Source organism: Leptonychotes weddellii, chromosome 16 (assembly GCF_054177405.1).
Source record: "Leptonychotes weddellii isolate Sample4059 chromosome 16, ASM5417740v2, whole genome shotgun sequence".
NCBI lineage: Eukaryota > Metazoa > Chordata > Mammalia > Carnivora > Phocidae > Leptonychotes > Leptonychotes weddellii.
This window is the reverse complement of record NC_138384.1, coordinates 43,119,586-43,134,714: the sequence shown is the minus strand read 5'-3', so window position 1 is coordinate 43,134,714 and position 15,129 is coordinate 43,119,586. Positions and strand designations below refer to the sequence as shown.

At 60.0% G+C, this 15,129-nt stretch overlaps 1 protein-coding gene across 1 annotated transcript in view; it reads right to left on the bottom strand.

The window, feature by feature from the left end:
• BCL3 (BCL3 transcription coactivator) overlaps positions 1–8,926 on the bottom strand; it is a 16,166-nt gene extending 7,240 nt beyond the window's left edge. Inside the window, exons 1-8 of the mRNA XM_081807903.1 lie at positions 8,460–8,926; positions 6,680–6,833; positions 2,171–2,279; positions 1,722–1,926; positions 1,527–1,615; positions 1,225–1,302; positions 427–594; positions 6–180 (exon numbers count right to left, since the gene is read on the bottom strand). Of these exons, the coding sequence (XP_081664029.1) occupies positions 6–180; positions 427–594; positions 1,225–1,302; positions 1,527–1,615; positions 1,722–1,926; positions 2,171–2,279; positions 6,680–6,833; positions 8,460–8,715 (1,234 nt within the window). The 5' untranslated portion in view covers positions 8,716–8,926. The remainder of the gene's footprint in view (positions 1–5; positions 181–426; positions 595–1,224; positions 1,303–1,526; positions 1,616–1,721; positions 1,927–2,170; positions 2,280–6,679; positions 6,834–8,459) is intronic.
• Positions 8,927–15,129: the final 6,203 nt, after the last annotated feature.

Genomic DNA, 15,129 nt, shown 5'->3' with positions numbered 1-15,129 from the left:
GGGGCCTGGAGGGTCCAGGGGAGGCCGGGCTGGACAGTTGGTGGCGGGAGCTAGGTTCTCACCGTTGGAGCTGAGGAGGCTGCTGCTCTCAGGGGAGGTGGTGGCACTGTGTTCCGGCGAGGGCTCTGGCTGTGATGCAGGAGCAGGCCGGGTCGCCTTCCCCCTCAGGATGTCGATGACCTGTGGGAAGATGGGAGGTCACCATCAGGCTACTCCTGCCCACACTGCTCTCCCTCTCTCCGTTCTCTTCGTGCACGGGGTCTGCTTCGTGCCTCCATGTCCCCTGTCAGAGCTCGCTGGGACCCACAGGCTGTCCCGCTACCCCCCCCCCGCCCCACGCACCGGCACAGACACGCGCGCGCACCGAGGTGTCGCATCCACGCGGACCGGCGCTCGGGCACCTGCCCTCCCAGCGCGCACACTCACCCGGCGGCTGCGCGCCACCATGAGCGGCGTGTCGTTGTGGCAGTTCTTGAGGCCACTGTCGGCGCCGCTGCGGACCAGCGTGCGCACGAGCGGGAGGAGCCCGCGGCCAGACGCCGAGTGCAGCGCCGAGCTGCCCGAGTACATCTGAGCGTTCACGTTGGCGCCGTGCTGCGGGGCGGGAGGGACGGGTCAGGACCGCCACCGCCGCGCCGGACCCGCGCCGGGCGGTGGATGGGGCGGGGCCAGAGGAGGGGCGGGGCCGGGATGGGGTCCGAGTGAAGGGCGGGGGACGCAGGCTGGTGGCCCGGACCGACGCCAGGACCGGGGCGGGACTAGATCCGGGGTGGTTGACAGAAGGGTGGAAGCCAGAACCCAAGGTGGGCCGGAGCGGGACTGGGCTGGCGAACGGATCAACCCGGGCTGGACTCCCGCTGATCGGCCCACGGTCCCGGCCAGCCGAAGTAGGGGCGGAGTCAGAGAAAGGAAAGGTCCAGAGTCGAGGCGGGGCGGAAGGGACAGGACGCATAAAGGGCCAAAGCGGGAAGGCAGGGTGAGCAAGGCAGTCTGCGCCGGGCCCGGCTCATTTTGGGGCGGGGGAGGAAAGGGAGAAGTCCCGGGACAAGAGGGCAGCCTGGGGGGTGAAGCATAGGGTTGCCATAATGAGGCCTAGAAGGAAGGGACAGATCTGGAAGCGGAGCAAGAGCGGGAGCCTGAGCTGGAAGCCAGGGACGGGGCGACTGCTGGGCTGGTGCTGGAGGAAGGGGTGGGCGAGAGGCCAAGGGCAGGGACCGTACCCACCTGCAGCAGCAGCTGCACCATACTAAGGCTGTTGTTTTCCACTGCGTGGATGAGCGGGGAGCGGCCGCTTTTAATGTCCTGCAGAAAGGAGGGAAGGTCTTTGAGCCTCTCCAAGCTCGGCCCAATCAGCCGGCGGCCAGTATCCCAGCAGCTTGGTCCAGCATCTCAATCGGGTTAGCTACTTGAAGCCCCACCCCACCCACTCGCGCAGGCTCCCACGCAAGCCCCGCCCCTTGGGGGTCCCGCCCCCTCCTCCCACCCCCGGCTCCTCTTGGCCCCACCCCCGGCCCGCGTCTGCTCACCACCGCGTCGATGTCGGCACCGCGCTCCAGCAAGAGCAGCACGGCTTCGGGGCACTCCATGTTCACGGCCACGTGCAGGGCGGTGAGCCCTGAGGTACAGGAAGACTCAGTTAACCTGGGTCTGGGGCTTTGGAGCCCCGGCAAGACCTCAGGTCTTGCCAGACAGCGCCCTCCGGCGCCGGGGTAGGAGCTCACCGTCGTAATTGCGGGCCTCCAGGTCCACGGTGCCCGGGGCTGCGCTGTCCAGCAGGGCCCGCAGGCAGGTCGGGCTGCGGTGCTCACACGCCAGGTGGGCTGCTGTCTGGCCATGGCGGTCCAGTGCCATGGGGCTGGCACCAGCCAGCACTAGCAGCCGGACCACGGATGGCAATGTGGTGATCACTGCCAGGTGTAGCGGTGTCTGGGGGGGAGGGGGGTGCACAGAGACTGTGAGGGACCTGTGCCCTGCCCTGCGTCCCAGTCCTGACCCCGAGCTCCAGTCTTATCCAGGTACCAGAAATCTGGAGTCAGTCCTCCGATCAGATTCAAGAGTCAGGCTCCCCACCACCGCCCCCCACCAGCTCCTCAGGACTCCCCAGCTCCTAGGACTCAGGAGTCCAGACCCTCAGGCCCCTCTTCCATCAGATCCAGGCCGCCAGCCTCACCTGTCGGAGGTTGTTGTAGATATCCAGCTCCCGGCCCCCATGCTGGAAGAGGCCGACCAGCTGATGCACAGCTGCCAGATTGCCCTGCACCACGGCAATGTGGAGTGGCCTGGGGATGGGGGGATCACAAGCATTAGGGGCTGGTCACCTCTCACCCCCATACACTTCGCGGTGCCGAGTCCAACACGTGCCGGGTACTTTGGAAGCGTATACAGAATCCAACCACTGTTCCTGACCCTCACTCCCTCCATCCAGGTTCAGCCACCATCTCCTCCCTCCTGGACTGTTCCCTGCTTCCTTCCACCCCTGCCCTGCTGTCTGTCTCCCACACAGCAGCCAGAGAGACCCTTTTGCAACCTCAATCAGGTCAGGTGCCTCCTCTGCTCAGAACCCTCGGAATCAGGGCCAAACAGGCCCTCTGTGATCTTGCCTCCCCCTCTTCAATCCCTTTGGCTTCTTCTCCATCTGCTCTCTTCGCTCTGCTTGGCTTCCTTGCTGTGCCTCGAACAGAATAAGCATGCTTGCTTGCCTCCCAGAGCCTTTGCACTGGCTGTTCCTTCTGCCTGGAACAGTCATCCCCCAGATCATCTGCACCACTTGCTCCCCGCATTTGGGCCTCTGCCGGAATGGTGTGGCCACGGCTCACTCCCCTTCCCCCCCTCCCCTGCTTAATTTTCCTCCACATCATCACCCGACATTGTACAGTTTGCTTTGTTTCCTGTCTGAATCTCCCCTTCTAGAATGTCAGCGCCACCTGGGCAGGGCGTTTTGTCTGCTTTGGTCCCTGCCCCGTGCCCCGGAGTGCGGCTGGGGCTGACAGCAGGTGCTCCATGAGCATGCCCTGAATAAATGAATCCATGGCGGTGATCCCTGGCCATCCTTGAGGCTGGCGAGCATGCTCCCACCTCTCCCGTCCGGCCCCGGCTTGCTCATCTGTGATCTGAGTGGGAAGTTCTCTTCAGCATTTGTCAATGCGAGTCACGCTCAGCCTCCAACCCCAGTGCATCTATTTGGAGGGATTTTTGCCCAGAGGGGAGGTGGGATGGACTGGGATGGAGTCACTGTGCTGGACACCCGGGGCTGTGCGACCCAGATCCCCCCTTCTGGACTGAAGGACTCACTCCCCCAGCTTCTGGGAAGGCTGTCGGCTCTCAGCTCTCTCTGGGAATTACCCTCCGCTGAAAAGCACTGCTTGCCACGGTCCTGAGCGGGGGGCAGCTGCCATCCCATGGCATCCAGTGACCTGTCGGTGCTGGCATAGAGGGCCTAGCCTTCTGGTCCCATCTCTAAAGGCCGCTGCAGCTGCTCCCGTCCCCGTGAGGCAGCTAAGGCCCTGCTGAGACTCCCAGCAGCCCAATTTCTGCCCAGTCCTGCTTCCCAATACCCTTCGGGCTCCTTCCCACAGCCCCAAACCTGGAAGAGCCATTTAGAGTTGAGGGCAATCTGGGATGACTCTGTGTGTGTGTGTGTGTGTGTGTGTCGGTGGGGGGGGACATTAGCACTGAGCTTACGAGGGTGACCGCATACACACAGGCTGCAGACCGTTCTCTTGACGTCCATTTACTGGAGCAACGACTTTCTCACCCACCACTGCCTCTTACTACCCAGAGCCTTGCTAAGGCAGGTGAACAGGGGTTCTCCCCACTGTGGGATGTGCTTCCAAAATCCACACGGTAAACCAGCTCTCTTAAGTGCTTTGGTGGTGGTGGAGAGATCCTGCAGCAACCTCACCCCCCTCTCCCCGGGGGGCGGTGGTGGCTTTGGGGGGCTAAGCAGGCCAGGGGTGCAGATTAGGCTGCAACTCTCCCTAGCTGTGTGTGCTAGAGCAAAGTCACGTGGCCCTCCGGTTGTCTCCTCCGTACGGTATCGGCCACGGTCGCGCCCACCTGCCCACAGGAGCTCTGCAGGTGAAATGCTGAACCTGGAGATCCCGATCCGTGAGAGCCAAATTTAAAAGGCAAATGTTGGGGGAGGGGCCGGACCTGGGCCGGGGCGGGGGGGTGGGGTGGGGTGCGACCCGGAGAAGGGCTCCCTTCCCTCCCTTCATCTCCCAGGAAGCCTGGCCTGGGTCCCTCTCGGGGCGGGCGGGGTTAAGCGAGGGCAGAGGGAGCGAATGATTTCAGAGAAACCGTCCAGGCCTGAGTTCCCATAAACGCGCGGGCTGCAGGGGGTGGGGCGGGGCTGGAGGAAGTGGGGACGGGAGGGGCGGCCCAGCCCTCGGACTTCCAGTAACAGGTCTGCTGGGCGGGGCTCCGCTTCCTGCTCCCCGGGGAGGGAAGCCTCCCGCCGGGGATCTACCCCAGCCACCCCCGGCACCCCCACTTCCATCCTCGCGTGGGGTGGAGCAGGAGGGAGGCCCACCAAAGAGACCCAAGCTTCCCTGGGGGGAAGGACCCCAAGTTTTCCAGCCTAGGGGCCCCTCTGGAACTCCACCCTTCAGGGCTCAGACTCCAGCTGGCTCCCAATCCCCCAGATCCCGGCATCCACCCCTGAGATCTCTTAGGACCCGGTCATACTGTGCCCTAACTCTTTGCGGATACCAACTTCCCCAGTCCCTGTGAGTTATAGATCCCCAAGCTGCTCGATACCCTGTTCCTTAACCCCCCAGGGATCAAGGAATACAGTACCCCGACGTCTGCTCTCTGGGACTCAGAACACCTCCCCTCTCTCTTGGAGACCGAGACCTCTAGCTTCCCGGTGCCTGACCTCTTGAGGGTCCAGATGCCCCGAGATTCTTGCTCTCTTCAGTCCCTAGAAGTCCAGGCTCCCAACTAAGCTTGGCTGCTTTGGGGACCCAGACTTAGCGTGTCTCCCTCCCCCACCCCCAGGCTAGCCAGCTGTCCATTCCGGTAAAGTCTTGGCCCCAGCGGAAGGGGTTAAGGTTAGACTGAACGCCAGGAGGGGGAGGCTGCGAGTGAGTGACGGCTGCTGACGTGGGGGAGGCAAGCAGCTGGGCTGCGGTCAAGTTCTGCGGGAAGGGATTTCCCCCAACAGGCAGCTGAGGCTGAAGTGTTTGCTTTGGAGGGGAGGGGGGAGAGGGGGGAGAGCGGGGGAGGGTGGGTGGGGCGCAGGATTTGAGACTGGTGTGCCAGGTCGCCTTCTGCACCCTGCATTCACAGGCTGCAAACAAATCATCCCTGGGGGCAGATACAAATTATTTCGCAGATGACCCCAGAGGTACCCAGAGTGGGAGGGAACTAGTTTTATTCAGCCTTTTAGACTTCTCAGGCACTTTCTCCTGCTAGGACTCACAGAATGGCCCAGAAGCCCCTGGGGAGCTCTGTGAGAACACTCCCTGCCCCACTCCCCTGTGTGGAGAACCTACTGTGTGCCTGGCCCTATTCTATGTTCTCTGCGTGTGTACATCATTGCACTGAATCCTAATTTTGGTAGGTCCGATATGAGCCCCGGTTTCCAGAAAGGGGCACCGAGGCTCAGGGATGTAAAGTCACCAAGTTGGCCAGTGATGGAGGCCTCCCCCTCTCCCCCATTTTCTGCAGCAGTGAGCCTGTCCTTTCCATCCCTACCAATTCCCAGATAAGCACTTGATAGCAGCGATCTCTTGTCTGCCTCACAGACTTTCACACGCTTATAGTTCTTGTTTTTACAGGGGGAAACTCTGGCAGAGAGGGGCGAGAAAGTGGCCAGCTGAAATTCAAACCTGGGTGGATAAAATAATTATCGGCATGGTCAAGGGTGTTGAGTGCTTACTGTGTGCTAAGCACAGAGCTGACCCTTCCCCTGCAGGGGTTTTCAGCAGCCTCAAGGGCACGTTCTCCCAACCACAGGGGAGAAACTATGGGATGTGTGAAATCAGTTTAAAGGGATCGTCAAATTAATTGACCTCTATGACCATGAAACAGACTAGAATAGAAAATACAGAGTGGAGCCCATCTAGTAAGGGTGACTCTTGTTTTGTTCTATGCAAGTTTTATTTCAAACTTCTATGTGTGGATGTGTGCTGGGTTTAGCATAAAGTAATCATAACAATAATATTAATTAATACTTACTGAGCACTTATAACCTACCAGGCTCAGTGCTAAGAGCTTAACGTGTATAATTCACGTAACAAATCAATCAGTGAAGTATCTTTCACATGTTTGGATTTTTTTTTAAAGAATTTTTGGGTATCTTTGGGTATATTTTATTTTTTAAAAGTAATCTCTATACCCAACGTGGAACTTGAACTCACAACCCCAAGATTAAGAGCTTGCATGCTCTACCGACCGAGCCAGCCAGGCACCCCTCTCATGTTTGGATTTTGATAAAAATTTTGAAGCCCCCTGCTTCAAAAACAATCCTAGGAGGTAAGTGCTCTCAGACTGCCCATTTTTCAGAAGAGGAAACTGAGGCACAGAGCGGGGGTGGGGGGGAAGCCTTGCTCCAAGTCACAGCGTGCAGTGGAAACAGGTTGAGAGAACTCGAAAGCCCAAGCTGGGTGCCCCCGTGTTGTGGTGGGTGAGGTGGGTGCAGGGCCGGCATTCATGGGGGGCGAGGCGCTTTACTCACGTGTCTCCGTCCTCATCTGCACGAGTGGCCACAGCGATGTCAGCCGACAAGGGGTGTTCTATGGAGCACACCATGGGGTACAGGGGTGTAGGCAGGTTCAGGAGAGGAAAGAGGGAGCCCATAGTCGGGGTGGGATAAATGGGCAGTAAAGGTCCTGGACAGAGAAAGGACATGGGTGAGGCCAAGCCCGCAGACCCTCAGCCCACCCCTGCTTCCAGGCCTTCGCACCTGCTGTGTCACCTGCCCCTTTTTCTAGGTACCTTTTGCATTTCATACTGGGCCATAAAGGCCCAAGACAACCTGGCCTTCCACATACATCTGGGCTCAGGCGGCTTCCCCTTTCACCATCCCCTGTGAGCCCTGGTCACTGTTGTTGTCACTTTTCACTAATCTGACTCCCCGTCTCCTAGTAGGCATGGCCCTGAACCCCATCATCACCCACCAGGGGGACCCCGGGGCCTATTTGCTGAGTAAATTTGTGGTTGAAGGAGGTAAGAATGGACGAAGCACTAGGTGTAGGGTGTGGGTGACTGTAGAGAGTTGGGGAGAAGGGTGGGTCAGAAGGAGAGAGGAGTGGAGTCAGACACCAACCATGGCAGCGGTCGAAGCCGTTTCCACCCATCACACAGATGGGGAAAACGGAGGCCTGGGTTCTCATCCAGGGAATGGGAAAGGGGAGGGGGCAGTGGAGGCATGGGCTCTCTGCAGCTTTGGGGTCACTCAGGGACGGGTGATGTGGCACAGCTGTGGTAGGGGATGCCCCTTCCTTGAGATAGGATGGGGAGAATGGTGTTTGGCCTTCTGTCATCTCCTGATCCTTGGGGGCCCCCATCCGTGCACCCCCAAGTTTGCAGGTCCTCATATCTCCAGTACCAGACCTTGGTGCCTTGCAGCCTTCTGCCTAAATTCTTCATCTTGGCCCTAAATCCTTCAGTCCCAGAATTTCCCAGTCCTGTCCCCCATTCCTAGACCCGTCCATCCCCAAGCCGTGACTTTGTGACCCCCTGACTTCCTGACCTCAGATGAGACCCTGAGCCTGTGTGACCATACATAACTGGGTGCCCAGAACCCCAGATCTCTGTCCTACTGGCTCCTCAGGACCCCCATTATCTGGGCCTGTTTCCTTGCATCCTTGTGATTCCAGATATTGGGGTGCTTAAAACTCCAACTCTGTTCTCCTGATTCCCACTCTTCCCTGATATCAGGTTCCTGAGATTCTGATATGCTGACGTCCCTAATATCTGTCTTCTTAGAACCTGAGTCGCTGTTTCCCTGACTCCTTTTGACACCACATATCTGGATGCCAAGAACCCCAGTTTCTTGGGCCTAAGCGTTGAGTCCTCATAATCCTAGATATCTGGGTTCTAAAGAGCTTATAACTCTGTGTTCTTGGGACTATAGGCTCTGCCCCCTTGATTCCCAGAGACTTTCATATCAGTACTGCTAGGCACTGTCTGCTGGGTCCCCACATCTGTGGCTTTCGGACTTTGGGCTCTGTCCCCCAGGGCCCCCTGACACCCAGCGTCCTGGGACCCCCATATCTGTGTCCCAAGACATTGCTCCCTGATGTTCCCATAACTGTGTCCCCGGGACCTCAGGCTCTGCCCCCTCCCAGCTCCCCAGGAACCCCATATCTGTGTCCTTGGGGCCTTGGATTCTGTCCGCCTGCTTCTCAGCTCCCTGGGAGCCCCTGTATTTGCGTCCTGAACTGTTCCCTGGCTCTGGTGACCCTATGCCCTGTCTGACCCCCACCTGGCCAGGACCCGTGGGAGCCACTCACCCTGGTAGTAAAGCGCCTCTGGCCGGGCCAGTCCGTGGGGGGCCGCGGGGACCGCCGGGGAGTCGGAGCCGCCGCCTAGGGGACCCGGGGGGACAACCGGGCCCGCGGCGCCGCGGGGGGCGGCGGGTTCCGCGGAGGGCGCGCGCAGGGGGCGCTTGCGGAGCGGCAGCGCCGCGCCGGGGGGCCCGGCGGCCTTGGGCCGGGTGCGCAGGTCCACGGGCCCCTCGTCCATGGCCCCCGCGGGGCATCGGGGCATTGGGCCGCCGGAGACGGCGGCCGAGCGGGCGGCCGGAGCGCGGCTCGGCTCGGCGGCACCGGAGGGTGGCTGCGCCGGGCGCCGGGACTTCCCCTGCCGCCGGCTGAACTGAAGGGACTTTTGTCGGCCGGGGCGGTACCGGTCGCCCGCCTCCCCGCCCCCGGCCCCCCCCGCCGCCCCCCCCGGGGCCACCCGTCCACCCCAGGGGTTTCCTGGACCCGCCGCCGCTCCCGCCGCCTCGCGGAGCGGCTCGCCGAGGGCCCCGCCCGCGCCGCGCCCCGCGCCCGCCCCCTCCCGACCCCGCGGCGCCCCCGGCGGCTGGGCCCCAACGTGGGGGCGGAGGGGACAGGAGGCGGGGTCAGGCGGCGGGGGTCCCCACCCCTGCGGCTGCGGGCCTCTCTCAGTCGCTGCCTCAGTGTTTTGATCTTCCTGGCTATTTGTCTCTCTCTCTCTCTGTATCTCTGAGTCTCTGACTGTCTCTGACTCTCCCGTCCGGATAGGTGTCTTTCTGGGTCTCGGTCTCTCTCCCTGTATCCCTCTGTCTGTGTTTCGGTTCTCACTGCCTCTGTCTCTCTTGTCTCTGTGTCTCTCACTATCTCTCCGTCTCTCGAGTGCTGTCTGCCCTCAGCCTCTCCCCTAGGGAGGGATTCCAGGAGGCCCTGGGCTCACTAGGACGCGGGTTCGAGTCCCGACTCCCCACTGCCTCGCCGGGTGACCTTGACCAGGCACTTCCCTTCGCTGAGCCGTTTCCTCCTTTGCGGGAGGAAAAAAGACACCCCCAGGTCAGGGACTGCTCTCGGCAGGCGCCCAGGCACCGTCCCTCTGCCTGCCCTGGCGCCATCTCTGCGTCCTCCAGGTGTCCCGACCGTGGGTCTGAACTTCGCTGGGGGTGGGGTGCGGTGGGAAAGTGCACAGAGAAACACTGGATGTGTCTCCCCCTGAGGGATCCCTGCACCCAGCCCGAGCTTCTGGGCGAAGAGACCGTGAGAGACCAAGGGAAAGAGAGACAGAGAGATAGCAAGAGACGCGGAGACACAAGACCAGAGTCAGGGCGACCACAGCCCGGGCCAGGGGTGGGGGTGGGGGTGGCAGTCTGGCTACCCCTTCTCCCCCACAATCCCCTCCCCTCCGGGTGGGGTTGGTGGGTGGGGAACAGGCCGGGCGGGTTGGGGGCATGACTCAGAGGCAGGCTGGAGCGGGTGGGCGGGGAGGGGCAGAGGCGGGCCTTTTCCGGGGCCCCTCCCCTACCTCCCTTCTCTCCGCCCCGGGGAGGGACCCCAGCGGCGCGGGGCTTTCCCGGATTTCCCTTGAGGCGGGGCTGTCGCTGGGGTTGAGTCCGGGTCACCGAGTTACGGGAGGCCAAGGGGGAGGCTTTGGGGACTTGGGGGGGGTGGTGGCGCAGAGGAATGGGGGCTGCACCCCGGATCTGTCCAGGAGGCACGCAGGTCCCCCTGGTTCTCTTTGTGTCTCCCCCTGTCTCTGCAACTCTGTCCCTCCATCCATCCCTGGCCTCCCTCTCCCCGTCTCCGGCCCCGCCCCCTCTCTCTTTTTGTCTCCCAATCTCTGTCTGTGTCTCTGTCTCCCTAGCAGCGTCTCTCTGGGGCCCTGAAAATCCGGTGTGGGGCCCCGGTCCCCAGGAAGGGACTTTGCCCAGGACTCCGGCCCCACCCCAGTGGATCGTTAACCAGGGATTTGAGGAGCAGCTGTGGGCAGAGAGAGGCCTCACCCCTTCCCCCTTCTCTCCTTTCTGCCTCTCTCTGGGTCCCTTAGCCCCTGTAATGGGGAAACATTTGGGGGCAAGGTCTGGGCCCAAATCCCACCTCCACTCGTTGCTCCCCGTGGGACCTCAGACAAGTCCTTTGTCTTGAGACTCAGTTTGGTCTTCTGGCAAAGGGGGCCAACATCATCCCTTGCCTCCCCATGTTGGGGTAGCTTCAAGTGAAGGAATTAGGTTGGAAAGTTTGGGTGCTGGTGTTCTCATCCACCCAGACCTCGCCTGAGGGGACTCTCAGACAGTGGACAGGTCCTATATGGAGCACTACCCCGCTGCACAAAAGGGGAAGCTGAGCCTCCGAGGGGCGGGGCTTGTCAAGGTGGTGACCCTAGGAGGTAGGGTTGGAAGGACACCCAAGTTCCTCGTACTCCCTGTCTTCCTGTAGCAGGTGGGCCTAGGCTGGACTGGTTGGGGGGTGGTGTGTCTGCACTTGGCCCAGAGAGGGTTTGGAAGGGCTGAGAGAGAGAGAGAGAGCGCGCTGGGGGTTCTTAGTCTGAGGATGGATGAGGGATAAAAGTCTGAGGGAGGAGGCTCTGAAGGTGGAAGACAGGTCTGAGAGAGGTAAATGGTCTAAGGGAGGGGGAGAAGGGAGAGAGAAAAGGTCTGAGGGAGGAGGTGAGGGGCTGAGGGAGAGGATGAATGTCTGAGGGAGGAGGGCCTGAGAGAGGGGAAGGAGGTCTGAAGGAGGGCACACTGTCTAAGGAAGTCTGAGGAGGACCAAGGGAGGAGAGCAGCTCTGAGGGAGGAGGGGAGAGCTGGGGGTGGGGGGGAGTTCTGAGGGAAGAGGAGATTTGAGTGGGGGGGAGACCTGAGGGTCTGAGGATGGAAAGCATGGTCTGAGGGAGGAGGAGCAGTTAGAAGAGGGCCTCCTTGGGGCAGAGGGAAGAGAGGCGTGCTTGAGACCAAGCAGGGACCCAGGGAAGGGAAGGGAAGGGAAGGGAGGCCTGGAGTCAGCCCCACCCCACAGCTGTCTAATTTCCCAGAATCTTCTACTGCTCAGGAAAGTCCCAGCTCCCACAGCCGCCTCCCTCCAGTGTCGGGAATGGAGGATGCGGAACCAGGATGGCTGCCCCCTCCTTTCCCCCCTGGCTCCCTGTGCCCCAGGCGGGGAGAACTAGGGTCTCCCCTCTCTGGGCTTGAGCTCTGGAGGCCCCCTGCTGGCAGGGGCAGCCCCTGGATGAGTCCCAGAAACTTCCCAGAGAGGGCCCGGAAGTCCTACATTGTGTCTAACCACTTTGTCTCCTGCAGGCCGCCCTTTGTATCTGTCCAAATCTTTTCCAGCTTCCTACTGCTTCTTCCCTCCTCATCCTCCCCTGCATCCTCCTGGGGGAAGGAAGGACCAAGGCTGTACCTGTTCAAGGCCCAGCTAGAGGGCTGTGGGCCTGGGGCAGCTTCCTAGCTCTTGGGGGCCTTCCGGAGGGGAGGGTGGTGCTTGTCAGACCCTAGGTTCCCATCAGCTTAATTCCTGGGCCTTTTTCTGCCCCAATTTTTGCTCCCAGCTGAGGCCTGAGTGCAAGTCCTGTCTTCTGCCTTCATCAGCTGTGTGACTTCCACGCACTTACTTAACCTCATGGAACCGTGGCTTCCTTACCATAAAACAGACTAAATCAAGAAATGACTGCTTCCACTCTGTCCAGCCTGATGTATAGGAAGCGCTGGATGCAATGTGACTGCAATTATGACTTGTCTTTTTATAACCACAGGAACCGTGATAATTATTATCAATTAATCACAGAGTCTCAACAGCTGGACCCACTTCACTGAGGAAATTAGGATGTCCCCCTGCGGGGCTTGGAGACATGGGTCTGGGACCGTGCTCTGCCATGTGAGAGCTGTGTGACCTTGGATACGTGGCTTTCCCTCTCTGTGCCTTTGTTGTGACTTTATAGTTGGGTATAATAACAGCTCCTGCCTCACAGGATTGCTGAGCCGACTGAGACCAGGTGTGCAGAAGAAATGACGGAATGCATGATGTCTGTTCTTGTCTCCATACTGCCTGCCTAGCTCCTCAGGCCAGGCCTTCCTTGTCACCCTTCTCCATCCAGAGGTGAGACAAGATGGGCCCATTCACTCTGGGCTGAGCTCCCACTAGGAACTGGCCCACTCAATCCTCTAGACACCCTGTGAGGAAATCCAACCAAAAGCCCCATTTTACAGAGAAAGAAGCAAGCACGGAGGAGGGAAGTCACTGCCCCAGGGTCATAGGGCAAGGGACGGATTGGAGGGAGGATCGAGATTTTTCTGCCAGGTCTCTGTGTCCCCAGTGCCCTGATTGCTGCACCCACTGACCTGGGAGGGGTGCCATCTGGAGAGACCGCAGTTAGAGACCTCTCCTCTCTAACTCCAGACCCCACCTTCCCTCCCTGGGCGGGAAGGGTGTAGAAGGGGAAACTCAGACCCAGAAAGGCAAAGTTGTGGTCAGAGGTTTGCAGGGACTATGGTCTCTCTGCAGGCTCTTCTCCTGCTTCCATGCACAGGGGAGGGAGGTCAAGCTGATGGAAGGTCACAGTGCAGCAGGAAGGTATAGATTTCGATTTAAGAGAGGTTTGGGGAGAGCGAGCGAATTTACAAAGGCAGAGGAAAACAGATGCGAGCCTGGAGCCGGAGGGCCCTGCCCAAGGTCACACAGCTTTGGGTCTGCAGAGAGCTCCGCTCCCAGAGGCTGCCCCTTCCCCACCCCCAGGGGCGAATGCCGGCCAGCTTCCTGCAGCCTGCCCTGTACCTCCTGGTTCCTCCCCACCCTGGGGCCTTGGCAGCTTCTGGAATCCCTGGCACCAAGCAGGATCAGCCCATCTGGGGCCTTGGCCAAGACTTAATCTTCCCCTTTCTCCCTCTTGCTGGGTCTGCACGCACGATGCTGAGTCAGAGGATTGCAACATCTCTCCTCAGGCTTTGAGACCAGACACCCTCTGCACCATGCACTGCCTTGATCAGACAAAGGTGATGGGGTGGGAGAGATCTGGGGATATTGGCATCTGCCCTGGGTTGGGAGGGCAGTTTGGGGAAGGTCTCAGGGGTTCCGGGGAGGTGATGGTAGACAGATGGTAGGCAGTGTCATGCTGGGCCTCAGCGTCCTCATCTGTCAATGGGGGGCTCACTGTCTAACCGTGTTCGAATACCAGCTCTGCCACTTACCAGCTGTGTGACCCTAGACAAGTGACTTACCCTCTCTGAGCCTCAGTTTCCTTATCTATAAAATGGGGACAAAGCAGTGAATCCTCACGGGGTTGTTGTGAGGGTCACAGGAGTTAACGCGCATCAGCTCAGGTGGGCAGGGAGCTAAGTTCTCAGTAAATGGAAGGTATCATTTTTCCATGATTGCTATTATTAATATAGGTATGGGAGGGGCTGCCACAGAGGCACGCTGCTTGGATCCCCCTTCAAGAAAAGACTTGTGGCAGGCGTGCAGATGGCTGGCTGACAGCCTCCCACAGTTGGCTCCTTCAAGTTCAGCCTCGGCTTGCCAGTCGGGGACACGATCTCCCGGGCAGCCTCTGGCCATTGACAGAGCCAGGTGAGGTAGGGGGTTCTGGCCATTTCTGCCTACTGTGGGGTTCCTCTAATGGGCAGTCTGCTGCAGGGGCTCTTCCTTGGGCTGACGTGGTGGCCTGATGGTTCCTTCCCCCCACCCAATCCTGCCTCCCCACTTCCCTTCCTCATGGATGGCTCTCCCTAACTTTTTGCCCTCCTGCCTCTAAGCGTCTGCTTTCTGGAGGACCGGATCCGTGAGGACAGCCCATGGGAGTCAGACAATCTGAGGGCGGGTATTGTCTCTGCCTGGGTGGCTTCAGAGCAGCATCTGATCTTGCTGAGACTCAGTTTCCCCCTCTGAGTCAGGAGAAGAGTAACGTGATGGCTGGGAGGCTCCTGTGAGTCAGCAGGAAAGCCTTTGGTGCGCTTACCTGGCACAGATGCGTCCTACTCATCCATCGGAACGGAGACAAATCTGGGTCTCCCTTCCACTCTACCAGTTTCCGGCTAGGTGGCCTCCGGCCAGTCCGTGCTCTCTGAGCCTGGTCTGGAAGGTGGGGGTGGACCCTGTCCTTCCCAGAGTAGGGCACTGGCGGGGTCAGGGGTGGAAAAGCCCCGGGCAAGGCTGGGACACAGGAAGCTCACGAGTCTGGGTGGCTCAGTCGTTAAGCATCTGCCTTCAGCTCAGGTCATGATCCCAGGGTCCTGGGATCGAGTCCCGCATCAGGCACCCTGCTCTGCGGGGAGTCTGCTTCTCCCTCTCCCACTCCCCCTGCTCGTGTTCCCTCTCTGGTTGTGTCTCTCTCTGTCAAATAGATAAATAAAATCTTAAAAAAAAAAAAGAGCCGGGTGATGTCCCATTACTGTGATTGCCTTAAGTGGCTGAGCTGGGGGGCGGGTAGGTGAGCTGCAGGGCAGGCATGTCTGACCCCCGTGGTGCCCTGGTTTGGGGCTGACCAATGAAGGGAAGTCCCAGGGCTGGGAAACCGTGGTGTCCTCCCGCAGAAGCTCCCCGATTCTAGGATACACCCCAGAGTTGGGGAGGGGGAAACCCTCATTCAGTGGGCAAGGGAGGAGGGCGAATTTACAAGAAAGAAGGCTGCCTCCTTCATCAAACTAGAGCTTGCCAAGGATGCGAGGAAGACCTCCACCATCAGACTGGGAGGTCT